General features: G+C 30.5%; 1 protein-coding gene across 2 annotated transcripts; it reads left to right on the forward strand.

Annotated features, from left to right (window-relative positions):
- The first annotated feature begins 1,603 nt into the window (after positions 1–1,603).
- Positions 1,604–3,416, forward strand: LOC111283478 (ubiquitin-conjugating enzyme E2-17 kDa-like). 2 transcript variants are annotated; one of them, XM_022872063.2, is made up of 4 exons: positions 1,604–1,677; positions 1,849–2,017; positions 2,285–2,389; positions 2,529–3,416. In XM_022872063.2, the coding sequence occupies exons 1-4, from the start codon at positions 1,604–1,606 to the stop codon at positions 2,670–2,672; spliced, it is 492 nt and encodes a 163-aa protein (XP_022727798.1). In that variant the 3' UTR covers positions 2,673–3,416. The 2 variants fall into 2 exon arrangements, with proteins under 2 accessions (XP_022727798.1, XP_022727799.1); XM_022872064.2 differs by having other exon boundaries at positions 1,604–1,673; positions 1,890–2,017.
- The last annotated feature ends 9,151 nt before the right edge of the window (positions 3,417–12,567 follow it).

The following is a 12,567-nucleotide window of genomic DNA, read 5'->3' on the forward strand; positions in this document are numbered from 1 at the left end:
CGGCTTCTTCACTTAAGTCCATATTATTTATATTTATTATTAAAATATTAAAACATTTTAAAATATATTTAAAAATCCAATCAAATAAAAATTATCTTATAATAAAATTTGAATGGATCAAACTTAGATCTAAAAATTTTTATTCAATGAATCAAGTCAAATCAAATTCGTAAATCTGGCAGACCACTTGATAAGTAGATCAGTCCTAAGGGCAAATCAACTTATGCCAAAATTCGAAAGTAATTTTTTGTTCAAAGGAATTAAAAGAAACGTAACATACAAGAATAGTCTCATATAGTATGGAGACAATTAGAGATAGAATACTGATGAAATTTTACATCTGTTACTGATCATTAGATCTTAAATGAACAATTTTTCAATTATTAATTCATATGAGCAAGCTTATACTTGAAGATAATTTAATATAGTCTAAAAAAAATACACAGACGCACATTCCATTTGGGGTTATAAATTATCAATTTTAACATAAAATAATAAATTAAATTAAATTAAAAATTATTTTTATTTTTTCTCAACTAAAATTTGAGATCATAATTGATATTAAACTTGTGTAACGAAATAAGATGATTAATATATTAATGTTTTCAAACTAAATAAAATTGAGGATATTACTTTTAACAAAGGTATTTTTTATTTTAAAATATTTAAAAAGTAAAAATAAAATGGGATAAAAGATAATTATAAGGACTGAACATCAGAAGAGTCGTGCGTGGAAAGGAGTAACATAACGAAACCCCTATATAAAGCCTCGAATCTCCTCACCCATATCCCCATTCGTAGAATAGAACATTCTTCATCACCTCTCAATAACTCAAACCCTAGCCACATTTACAATTATAGGTTGGTATTTCCCTCTTTCATATTAATTTTTTATAGGGTTTTCCCTCTTTTCTGTTTCTTGAGAAAGACCAAGGGTAAAGAATATATAGATTTCCTTGATGGTCTAATAAATTAGGGTTTTGCCTACTTTAAAAATTACAGAAGAAAAAAGAAATCTTATTCTGATGAATTTTGATCTTCTCTATTGTTTCCTCATAATATGTGTTTTTGTTTTTAAATTCTAGAATATCGATCACATGCTTTATGGTGATAGGCTTAGTTAATTCAGATTTTAAAAACAATTTTATATTGAGGTGCGTTAGGGTTTAGAGATAATGTATTATACCAGGTTTTTTTACTTATTGTAGATCTCGGTTTCTCAAGGATTCAGATTTTATTTTATTATTATTTTTTTTTTCGCTTTGTCTTGCCATCATCAGTTAGAGTCTCAGGGATATTAGTTGATTTGAGTGAGGTTTTGTTTTCTATTTTGAGATGGATTCGGAGGTTTCAACTGTTCATCATATTTTAGAAATTAAGAATATATATATATGTATATACATGTGTGTGTATATATATATATTAGAAGCAAAGAATATGCAATTTAGTGCATTTGACACTTGTTTTTGTCCGTCTTTTTTTTTCTTGATTATAACAATAATTATTTACGTGATATATGATGTTAAGAAAACTTTTTTTTTTTTGTCTTTTCCAGGGGTTGGAATTTTTGTTCTATTAATTACCAAATTTGAACATATTTGCGATGGCCTCTAAAAGGATCACCAAGGAATTAAAAGACCTGCAGAAGGATCCTCCTGTTTCTTGCAGTGCAGGTTTGTTTCAGTCCCCTTTTTTTTTTTAATTTTCTTCTGTTTTCGTTGCTTAATTTTGTTTAAACATCGAATATTAGTACACATATAGTTTCTTTACTAAGAGCAATATTCTCTAAATTCATCAACTGGAATTTTCTTTGAGGACAATTTTTGTAGACAAATTAGTTAATGTGAGATATATAAATTCATTTGTTTCTGTCTTGTGCTTGTTTACAGGTCCTGCTGGAGATGACATGTTTCACTGGCAAGCAACAATTATGGGTCCAGCAGATAGCCCTTATGCCGGTGGGGTGTTTTTGGTGTCAATTCACTTTCCTCCTGATTATCCATTCAAGCCTCCTAAGGTAACAAAGCAACATAACTGATTATATCTAAATTAACAAAAGAATATAAGAATTAGACTATGATTACTGTCCTATAAACGGATGAGTTATTGAAGTTTTAAAACTACTAGCGATGTTTTGGTCTCAGTGCATGTATATATTTATGCAAGCCAACTACTTAATTTGATATCGTTTTCACATTGTTGAAGGCAAGTTGCGATTAAGCAAACTACGTTTAGAAGGATTATAATATTGCAATTGAATCTTACTAATGTGTTTGCTGCACAGCTATCCTTCAAAACAAAAGTTTATCACCCCAACATCAACAGTAATGGTAGCATCTGTCTTGACATTTTGAAAGAACAGTGGAGCCCTGCCCTTACAGTTTCAAAGGTAATTTCATCGTTACCCTTTTGGTCTTTTCATTTAATTATTTTCACCTTTACATCAGTACAGATATAGTGCTTATATGTGATGGCATTGTAACGATTCACCTTTCTAAACTTGGTGGTCATGAACCAAAATTTTGCAGGTCTTATTGTCGATATGTTCCTTGCTGACGGATCCAAACCCAGATGATCCTTTGGTACCAGAAATTGCACATACGTACAAGACTGATAGAGCCAAGTACGAGTCTACTGCTCGCGCCTGGACCCAGAAATACGCTATGAGTTAAGACTTTGGGAGAAGATCCTGCTTTTGCCTATTACCCTTAGTTGCTAAGTGCAAACTATTTTAAATCTTTCTCATTTGTTAGAAATGAGACGTAAAGTTGTTTCTTTTCATTTTACGAAGTAATTAAATTCATTTCTATAACCTTTGCTTCATCCTTCTTGTTGTTTAAATGTGCTAATGACGATGCCTTTTCACTATGTGATAAATTCAAGTAGATTCTATGGATCGGGCTTTCACCAAACACACGCAATTGAAACCTTTGATACTTGCTTAACTTACACTCAACACTGAACGCACTTTAGTAAAACACTTAACTTTAGACTCAACAAAAAACGCACTTCAGTAAGATATAGTATTATCAGCTCATAGGCCTTTTAAATGGACGCAGAAAAGGACACCGCCCATTGCCTTACATGGCATTACATCCCCGATCACCCACTTAATATATCTGCAATGTTCAGATATTTTTGAGTGAAGTCGTTGAGAGTTGTCGCTAGAACATGATGTTTTATTTGCTGAGATTTCTTTTTTTTTTAAGAAACAAGGCCGTTACTTTGGATAAAGGAACAGGCTGCAGGTGTTGAAATTTAAACTCAAACTTATTGATTCCTACCTCTTAAGAATATAGTTACATGAACCAACTGAGCTAAGTTTTGGATTCTTGCTCTGATCTTTCTGCTACAGTCGATTGTGCTCTTTTCTGCTTTGCCAAACACCTGCACTATTTATCTTCTCACCAAATCTCTCGTACACCCTCACATCGCCTCCTCACCCTTTTGCCTCCCACTTTTGACCGGATCTTTTCTTCGTCATTAATTCGGTTTAGCCCCCATTAGGGAGGCAATTCAAATCAGAAACTGCTAAAGCTGCTTCACCATTCATCAAAACATTGAGATTTAACTGCTATAGCTGCTTTAAAAGCGTTGCTTGACACTTAAATTATAAAATATATATTAACGAGTTGAGAGTGAAAACTAATATATATATATACAAAATGATGAGAAAAACCAACCATGGGAAACCAAATCCATGCAACCTTTGGGGAAAGGGATATGCATACTTTTCTACCAATCCATCCCTTTGCAAGCATCTATTCATTCTAACTCTTGATGGTTCATCCCATAACTTAGAGAACCAGGTAATGTCATAACTCATACTGCATAGATCTCTACCAATAAAAATTTAAAAAGCCATTATAAGTCTGCTACATGTTCTTTGCTTCAACTTTTAAACTTTTCTCTGTACAAAAGGATGGTGATGATAAGATATGCAAAAGCATTCGAAAGCAACAAAAACCTGCTTTGACTCTTACCCCCAAAACACATTTATCCATTCCCATTCGCTCAACAGTAAGCATCTCCTGATGGAGGTAGTTATCCCCATTCTTCAGATTCTAGGGGTTAAAGAACGTGGACCCTACCATTAACAAGCCCAGAGCTATTTGATTGGGATTAGACGGATGAGCTACGATAAGAGGAGGGTAGACCTGCCAATTTTATATAAAACAGTAGTTTGAATGGGATGAGTGGAGATACCAGAGGAGCTACTATTTGCTCTTCGTTTAAGAGTCTTTACCTGGTATTAGTAGCCTGGGTTGTGCTGTGAGATTAATTAGACATCTTAGATCTAGTGTTGTAGATGCCGGGTTGTAACCCTAATTATATTATGTTAGTTATTTTTTTTATTTTCTCCAATAATCTATTTATTTTATATTTGATTTTAGTTGAACCTTTTGTATTTTAGTTACAAGTCCAGTATAATGTAACTATGAAGCGAAAGAAAACAAAATAAGAGGAAATATAGACCTGAAAAATAAAATAGAAAAGGATAGAGGGGAGAAAAGTGAAAGTAAGAAGAAACAATGGTTCTTTGACTTGTGAGAAAATGCAAATTTTATGTTTAAATTACTCTACCTAAATGAATAAGTCTGATGCATTTTGAAGTGAAGAAAATCATATTTTGTTTGTTGTTTACAAAATTAAATGTTAGTTATGTTTGATAGTTGGTTGTGTAGTATTTTTTTTTAAATTTGAGTTTGCTTGATTAAAGATAGATTTTTGTGTGAATTAGTGCTAGAAATGTGCGCAATTAAGGTGAAAAGTTGTGATTTTGGTGGTTCATTATAGTTTGGTTTATTATGTTTCAAAAAGTTTTATGGAGTGTGTGTTCTAAGGGTTTGTGAAAATGCCTCTTAGGTTTTTTCTCTCAACAAAAGTGATATGGGAGATTGTGGTTTGTTTGTATTGAATCCTTGGTGAAGTTTACCATGGTCTTCCATTTGGGGCTTTTTGATTAGTATGTCAATTTATTGTTGATTTTGGTGAAGTTGGTATAATGATGGCTAGTAACTTCTTGCAACCCTAAATTCCCATGTTAGTTAAGAACAATTATGATAATTGGAGTATATAAATGAAAGGATAAGAGTTTCAAGATTTATTAGAAATTATTCACATGGGGTTTGCAGAACATAGTGAAAAAGAGGATAGACTAATGGAGGCTTTAATGACTAATGTTAAGGATGTAAGGAAGAAAGATAAGAAGGCTTTTTGTGCTTTACTAAGCAATTGATGAATCAAACTTTAAAAGGATCTATATGATCACAATTTTTAAAAAGTCATGAGATATCTTTAAGAATTCACAGAAGGGTTGGTAAGGTTGTGAAAGTTTGCCTAGAAATGTTAAGGAGTTAATTTGATGCCACATCTATGAATGAGAATGAAACCATTTTGGAGTACTTTGGAAGAGTGTTGACTATAGTGAATGAGATAATGAATGGTTAGAAGCTTGTGATGTTCTAGTTATTGAAAAGCTTTGAGAAAATAACAGTGATTGTTAAAGAAACGAATGACTTAGAGGTTATAATGGTCAATGAATTGATGGGAACATTGTAAGTGCATGCACAAAGATTAGACAAAATGGTGACTAGCTCTATGACCAAGCTCTTCACACTAAGCATACTTTGGATAAAGATAGAAAGAAAGTTGGTACTTGAAGTGCTTAAAGAGGAAGAGGTAAAAGTTAATGCAAATAGAGTTCTTCATAATGAAGGTGGTGGCGAAGGTTATGATGATCAAGAAAGAGGTTTTATAGGTACAGATAAAATAAAAAGGTGGACAATATCTACCATGACATGCTTCAAGAGAAAGAAGAAGAGGTAAAAATGTTAACAACTTCATCAACTCTTGAAATCGGCAAGCCTATGACAAAAGAAAGATTCAATGCTATAATTTCTATAAATATGGGCATTATAGTAATGAATGTTAGGGTGGAAAAGCTAATAAGCAAGCAAACTATGTTAAGACGAACAATGGTAATATGGTCTCTACTTTATTGTTCACTTTGAATGGAATTATTATGGATAAAAGCAACATTTAATATCTTAATAATGCAGCTAGCAACTAAATGATCAGAAATAAGAATATCTTTATAAAGTTGAATGAAATAATGAAAAGCAATGTCACTATTGGAGATGACCCCAAAGTTTAAGTGAATGGCAATAGTAACATTGTTATCTAACTTAAGAATGGTTCTCATTTCATTTATGATGTTTACTATATTTTTTCTTTGAAAAAGAACATTTTAAGTTTGGGGTAGCTTTTGGAAAAAAGTTATGTGATACATATGAAGAATAGTCTTTTCATTATAAAGGCTAGAATGAAAAGGTTGTTACTTTTGTGAAGATGTTAAATATAATTCTTTCATTTGAATTTGCAATATGATGAAGTTCATTGTTTGAGTTTTATTATCCAAAATAAGTCTTGATTGTGGCACTTAAGGTTGAGACATTTTAATTTTGATGGATTGAGAACTTTGATAATAAAAATATAGTAAAACGATTGCGTCATATTGATCATACCAATCAAATTTGTGGAAGGGTGCACTCTTGGCAAACAAAATAGGCTAAGCTTTTATAAAGAGGTTAGGTGGAGAGCAATTAGGCCTTTGGATCCTTTGCACACCTTTGGAGGCTTTGCACATTAACATTTGTAGTGCTTTGAAATAATGTCAAATAGAAAGAATAGATACTTTTTTGCTTTCATTGATGACTTAGTTAAAAGATGTATTTTTGGAAGAGGAAGTTTGACTTATTAGAAAAATTCAAAAAAAATGTTTTGATGTATTTCATCATAATGAATGTGGTGGCAGAGGTTATGATGATCAAGGAAGAGGTTTTCTAGGTAGAGGTAGACTAAGAGGTGGACAACATCTATTATAGCATGCCCTAAGAGAAAGAGGTAAAAATGATGGTAGCTTCATCAACTTTCCAAACCAACTAGCTTATGACAAAAGAAACATTCAATGCTATAATTTCCATAAATATGGACATTTTAGTAATGAATGTTGGGATTATAAAGTTAATGAGCAAGCAAACTATGTTAAAAAGGATTATGATGCTATGGACTCTACTTTATTTTTCATTTTTAATGGAATTGTTATAGCTAAAAGCAATACTTGATATCTTAATAATGTGGCTACCAACCACATGACTAAAAGTAAGAATGTCTTTGTTGAGTTGAATGAAGTGGTGAAAAGCAATGTCACTTTTGAAGATAAATACAAATTAAGTTCAAGTGGAAGTAACATTCTCCTCAAACTCAAGATTGGTTGACATGATTTCATTTTCGATGTTTACGACATTCATTTTTTGAAAACTAACATTTTGATTTTGGCACAATTTTTTAAGAAAAAGTTATGTGATACATATGAAGAAAAGTATTTTCACTATAAAAGATTGGAATGGACAGTTGATTTCTTTTGTGAACATGTCAAATAGAAAGTTTTGCTTCAATTTGCAATATGACGAACTTCATTATTTAAGTTATATTATGAAGATAAGGCTTGGTTGCGGCACTAAAGGTTTGGGCATCTTAATTTTGATGGATTAAGAACTTTAGCAAGTAAGAAATGGTTAAACGGTGGCCTCATATTGATCTTCCCATCCAAAATTGTGAGTGTGAATTCTTAGCAAACAACATAGGCTATATTTCGCTAAAGAGATTAGGTGGATAGCAATTAGGCCTTTGAAGCTTGTGCACATTGATATTTGTAGTGATTGAGACATGTCAAGTAGAAAGAGTAGATACTTTGTGACTTTTATTGATTACTTTAGTCAAAAGTTTGGATGTATTTCTTGAAGAAAAGGTCCGACTTATTACAAATATTCAAAGAGTTCAAAGCTTTTTTAGGAGAATCAAAGTGATTTTATTGGGAAATGACCAGCCAAATTTTATGTTGACTTGTGGCATGATACTTTTAATGCATGTAATGCTTTTGACAACAAAATGTTAAGGTGGAATTGACTAGATAGTTGGTAGCTCCGAAAACTCAAAAAATATAATCATGTAATTTTGGATGCAAAATAAAAGATTTTACCATGACTCATGTCCCACATAGAAAGCAAGCACAGATATAAAGATAGCAGGGGGAAACTAGCAAAAAGAAAAAAGGCAAAACAACCATAAATAAGTAACCAAAAGTAGTTTTGACCCTCAAGAAAAAGAAAGTTGGTGAGATAGTAGATCAAGAAAATTTTATGAAGGTTGATGGCTAAAAAAAGAAACATAAAAGAAAACATAAGAAACCAAGAAGGTATTTTGAGCAAATTGATGGAGATTGGTCATCAATCTTAACAAAAGTAATGGGGAGCCTAGCATGGAACTATTGTAGGCTTAGGAACTCATGCACAGTTCAAGTTCTTTAATGGTTACTAAAGAAATAAGATCCCCATGTAATTTTCCTAAGTGAAACAAAACTACATGAAAAAATCTAGACATAATTAAAAGAAGTTGTGGAATGTAGTCATATTTTGGAGTTAGTGTAGAAGGTAATAGTGGGTGATTACTATCATAATGTCCATGCCTATGGACTTGACCGCTAGACGCAAAAATGAAATCACCATAAATATTTTTTAATTAGATATGATTGGCCTCCTAAGTGAATCTATCACTTTTAAAGACATCCTAAGCTTGACTAAAGGTCTCTAAAAATAATAGATTTTGGTCTACACAATATAATTAGGTTCAAAAGTTAGTTACATGTAGGAAAAGTATTAGCATAGCACAATACCTATAAATTTGTTCCAATTAATTTTACATTATCCTCAAGTTGTCTTGATGAAATGGTCTTTTATTTATTATTTGTTTGAAAATAAATATCAATTCCTAAAATTTTCACCATTTGATATACTTTTAGAAAAAATTTTCATCTAGAAATTTCTCAGGAATTAACCATTTGCAATCCTTCAAAGTCTCATCTTTGGAATAACTTTTAAAATTTTGTAATCCATTCTTTCTAAAACCCATCAAAAACACTAACAAGAAATTTACTCAAACTCAGAATTTTGTCAAGCATCTCAATGGTTGCCGCCTCCATCACTAGTGAAAAATTTAGAGATTTGCATAAAAAATTCAACGATTCATAATTAAAAAATTTAGAGATTCATATACACAATTCAAATATTCACATTTGAAGAGTTATAAATTCACACTTAAATTCAAAGATTCGTATATGAAATTGAAAGATTTGTATTTGAAAAATTTATAAATTAGCATCTATATTCATATATTCATATTTGAAAATTTTAAAGATTTGCATTTACAATTCAAATATTCACAATTAAAAAAATTCCAAGTCAATGATTCTAATTTGAAAAATGCTAAAATTCATAGATTCACATCTATAATTCAAAGATTCTCATTTGAAAAATAAATTTCCTCAACATTTTAAAAATCTCAACTTGTAAAGTTTTCTTCAAGCAAAGCTTAATACCTTCAAAAATCTCATTTTGAAAATTGTTTCCTAACCAAAGTTCATTATCTTATCTTGAAATTTCTCTTTTCTCAAGAGTTAAAACCCCAAAATTTTCTCAATTGAAAACTAAAATCTCATCTTTGAAAATTCTTCTCAATCGAGAATTAAAATCTTATGTTTGGAAAATGTTCCTTAACCAAGGTTTGAAATCTTATTTTTGAAAAATTTTCTCAACAGATGATTTGAAATCCTATCTTTGAAAAGTATTTTTTCATTCGAGGATCAAAATCTTTATCTTAGATAATTTTCTTTAATCAACTAGGATTAACAAGTTCAAAAGTTTCATTTCATGAAAAGTTCTTAGCCTTTTTGTTATTCTCAATTCTGAAGTCAAAACTTCCAATTTTCTTGTTTGTGAAATGTATGCAACAAATGCCATGCATGCAATGCAAATGTCAACAAAATTAATGTATCTCTAACTATAGTAAAAGGTTTTCAAAACTTTTTTTCCTAGCTTTCTACTTTTTTCTTTTTTAGCACTGAACACTTATAGATTTAAAATCGACTCATAGGCTCTGTCAACTGATTTTACAAACGAAATTGATTCTTTTCCATTTTCATCATTTGATAACAATATTTGTAATTTTTTTTTCCAAAATATCTCTTTTCTCTTTTAAAAGCCTTGAATATTTTTCCAAGCTTTTTTCATTGCTTTTATTTTTTGTTGCCACTTGCCATACTTAATTTTCTTCTAAAAGCCATTAAAAGGTCTTTTATGAACATTATGATTTATTTATAACCATTCTAATTTCATGACAAATGCAATGCATTAACATTTCCTTATATGCAAAATTAATGGTGAAATACAAGGTAGAGTGGAGAAAAGGATATGTATTACTAAATGAAACAAATAAGTCTAGTTAAGATTAAATAGGCAAATGAAAATTTTGAAAATAAACTAGGATAAATAGTTTAATGGAATAACGAATATTCAAACAATTCACATTAATCCAAAATTCTTTTTCAAAATCTTATTCCATTGATGTTTCTAATGTTTCTAAAACTTTCTCTTACTCTATGATCAAATCTTTAAACGAAGTGAAGTTGTTGATTGGCTCAATCTGCAAGTACATAGGTCATACAAGTAATAATAGTGACCTTTCGATCAAGATATCGTCTCACAGAAATTAGGTAAAGAAATTTCTAGACTAAGTATATATTATCACCCTACCCTTCTATAGTTAGCTCGATTAGCAAATGAACATGAAAACTAACTACTACAAAAATAGAATTAAGTAAAGCATTAAGAATGTAAATATAAGTAAATGAGAAAATGTACAAGCACAATAGGTACATGATTGCTATAAAATGGAACATATAGTAGCTAAATCAAAGTAAAAACAAATTTAGAGTAAAAATGATGTGATGAAAATGCAAAACGTAACTAAACTTGCAAAATTTTAAAAACCAAAAATAAAAAGCTATTATAACTAAACCATGATTTCTATGCTAAAGTGAACTCTAAATGACAAACAAGGTAAATGAACTAAAGCTTTAAAATAAAAAATCACATAGAGAACTAAATTAAAAACAAGTTTGGAATTCAAAAAAAAAAAGTGCAAAAACTAAAAAAAAAGATTAAAACCGTAACTATCTTTACAAATTTGAAAAATCAGATTTTAAGCTACTATTTTATCTCAAAAATGGAACATGATCAAATGAAAACAAGCTATAAATTCAAAGATCTATCAAAGAACTTCATGAGAAATGAATTTGAAAAGCAAAGGATGAAGAAAAACCACAAAATGTGAAGGAAGATCACAACACCAACAACTAACTAAAAATATGTAACCAAACTTAGATTTAAGTAATCTAGATCTAATTGATGCTAAAGTAAATGATCATAAACTCGAATTAGAAAGATCTCCTAAGGAACTAAGATGAAAACTTATTGGAAAAACAAAAAAAAAAATGCAAGAAAATGCAAGAGCTACTAAGAAAAACCAAAACAGAATTTGAAATTCCATCTTAAACTCACTGAGTTAATAAGAAAAAAAATTAGATGTAGAAACCTATACTAAAAATGAATTTAAACTGAGCTAAGGAACAATTAATCAACAAGTTTACTGTAAAATCCAGAAAATAAAATTGCAACAAAATACGTAAAACTAGCTCATTGAACTAGCAACTCAAGATCTACACAAAACAGAGAAAAAGAGAGCAGTAAATGAACAATTCATCCAAACAACCATCAAACTCATGAATTAAATTGCAAAAAATAAAATAAAAAAATAAGCAAGAGAACAAGTAAATCTAAGAGATCAAAGGTTGGAAGAAGCAAACAATTTACCAAGAGGAAAGAAGAATCACACTCAAGCTGGATTACATGACCTGGATTGCACCTCCTCCAAATTTCAACTGTAATTTGCAAGAATTAATTAGAAGATTGGGAAGGAATTTGAAGCTAAAAATTTACTGGATTGTAGCCTAATGAGTTACAAAACTATGAAAAAAATTTGGAGCAAAACCATGTACGAAATCATAAAGTTTTGAAGGAAAAAAGTGAAGCTAGGTCAGGTGCGTGAATTTGAAAACAGAATTGAGATCAATGTGAAATTAACAAGATTTGAACATGAAATCAAGAGAAATTGCAAAATTCATTGTGAAAATCTTAAAGAAATTAAAAAATAATTCAGGAAATGTAAAACTGCAATCAAATTCAATAAGGAAAATTGAAAACTATGGCTATTTAGTAAGAAGGAAAATAAAATTGTAGGAAAGGAAAATACAGAAAACTAAAGAAAAAAATTAAAATCCTTACCTAAAGTCTCCCAAAATGACCGACTCTCCTCCTATTTGTAGGCAGGTGAGTGATTCCTTAGACCCCAAAAAATCTCTCCAAAATATCTAAGGATGAGGCATCTTCTTCGTCCTTGCTTCATCACTTGCTGCAAAACTGTTTTGGCTCCTTAATCTCTTCCTTGTTTCCAAGTTTTTTTTATCATGAATTTTGCCACTCCAAAATGTCCACATTATGGCTAATGGAAGTCCTCCAAAATGCCAACTCAGCGGCCCTAAAGACCTCATTTGAATACCCCAAGAATGGTGCCAAAACATGTGATCCAATTAAGCTTCATTCTGTGCCA

The sequence above is a fragment of the Durio zibethinus genome, chromosome 3, assembly GCF_047325235.1.
Source record: "Durio zibethinus cultivar Kanyao isolate XHJ-2024 chromosome 3, ASM4732523v1, whole genome shotgun sequence".
Lineage (NCBI taxonomy): Eukaryota > Viridiplantae > Streptophyta > Magnoliopsida > Malvales > Malvaceae > Durio > Durio zibethinus.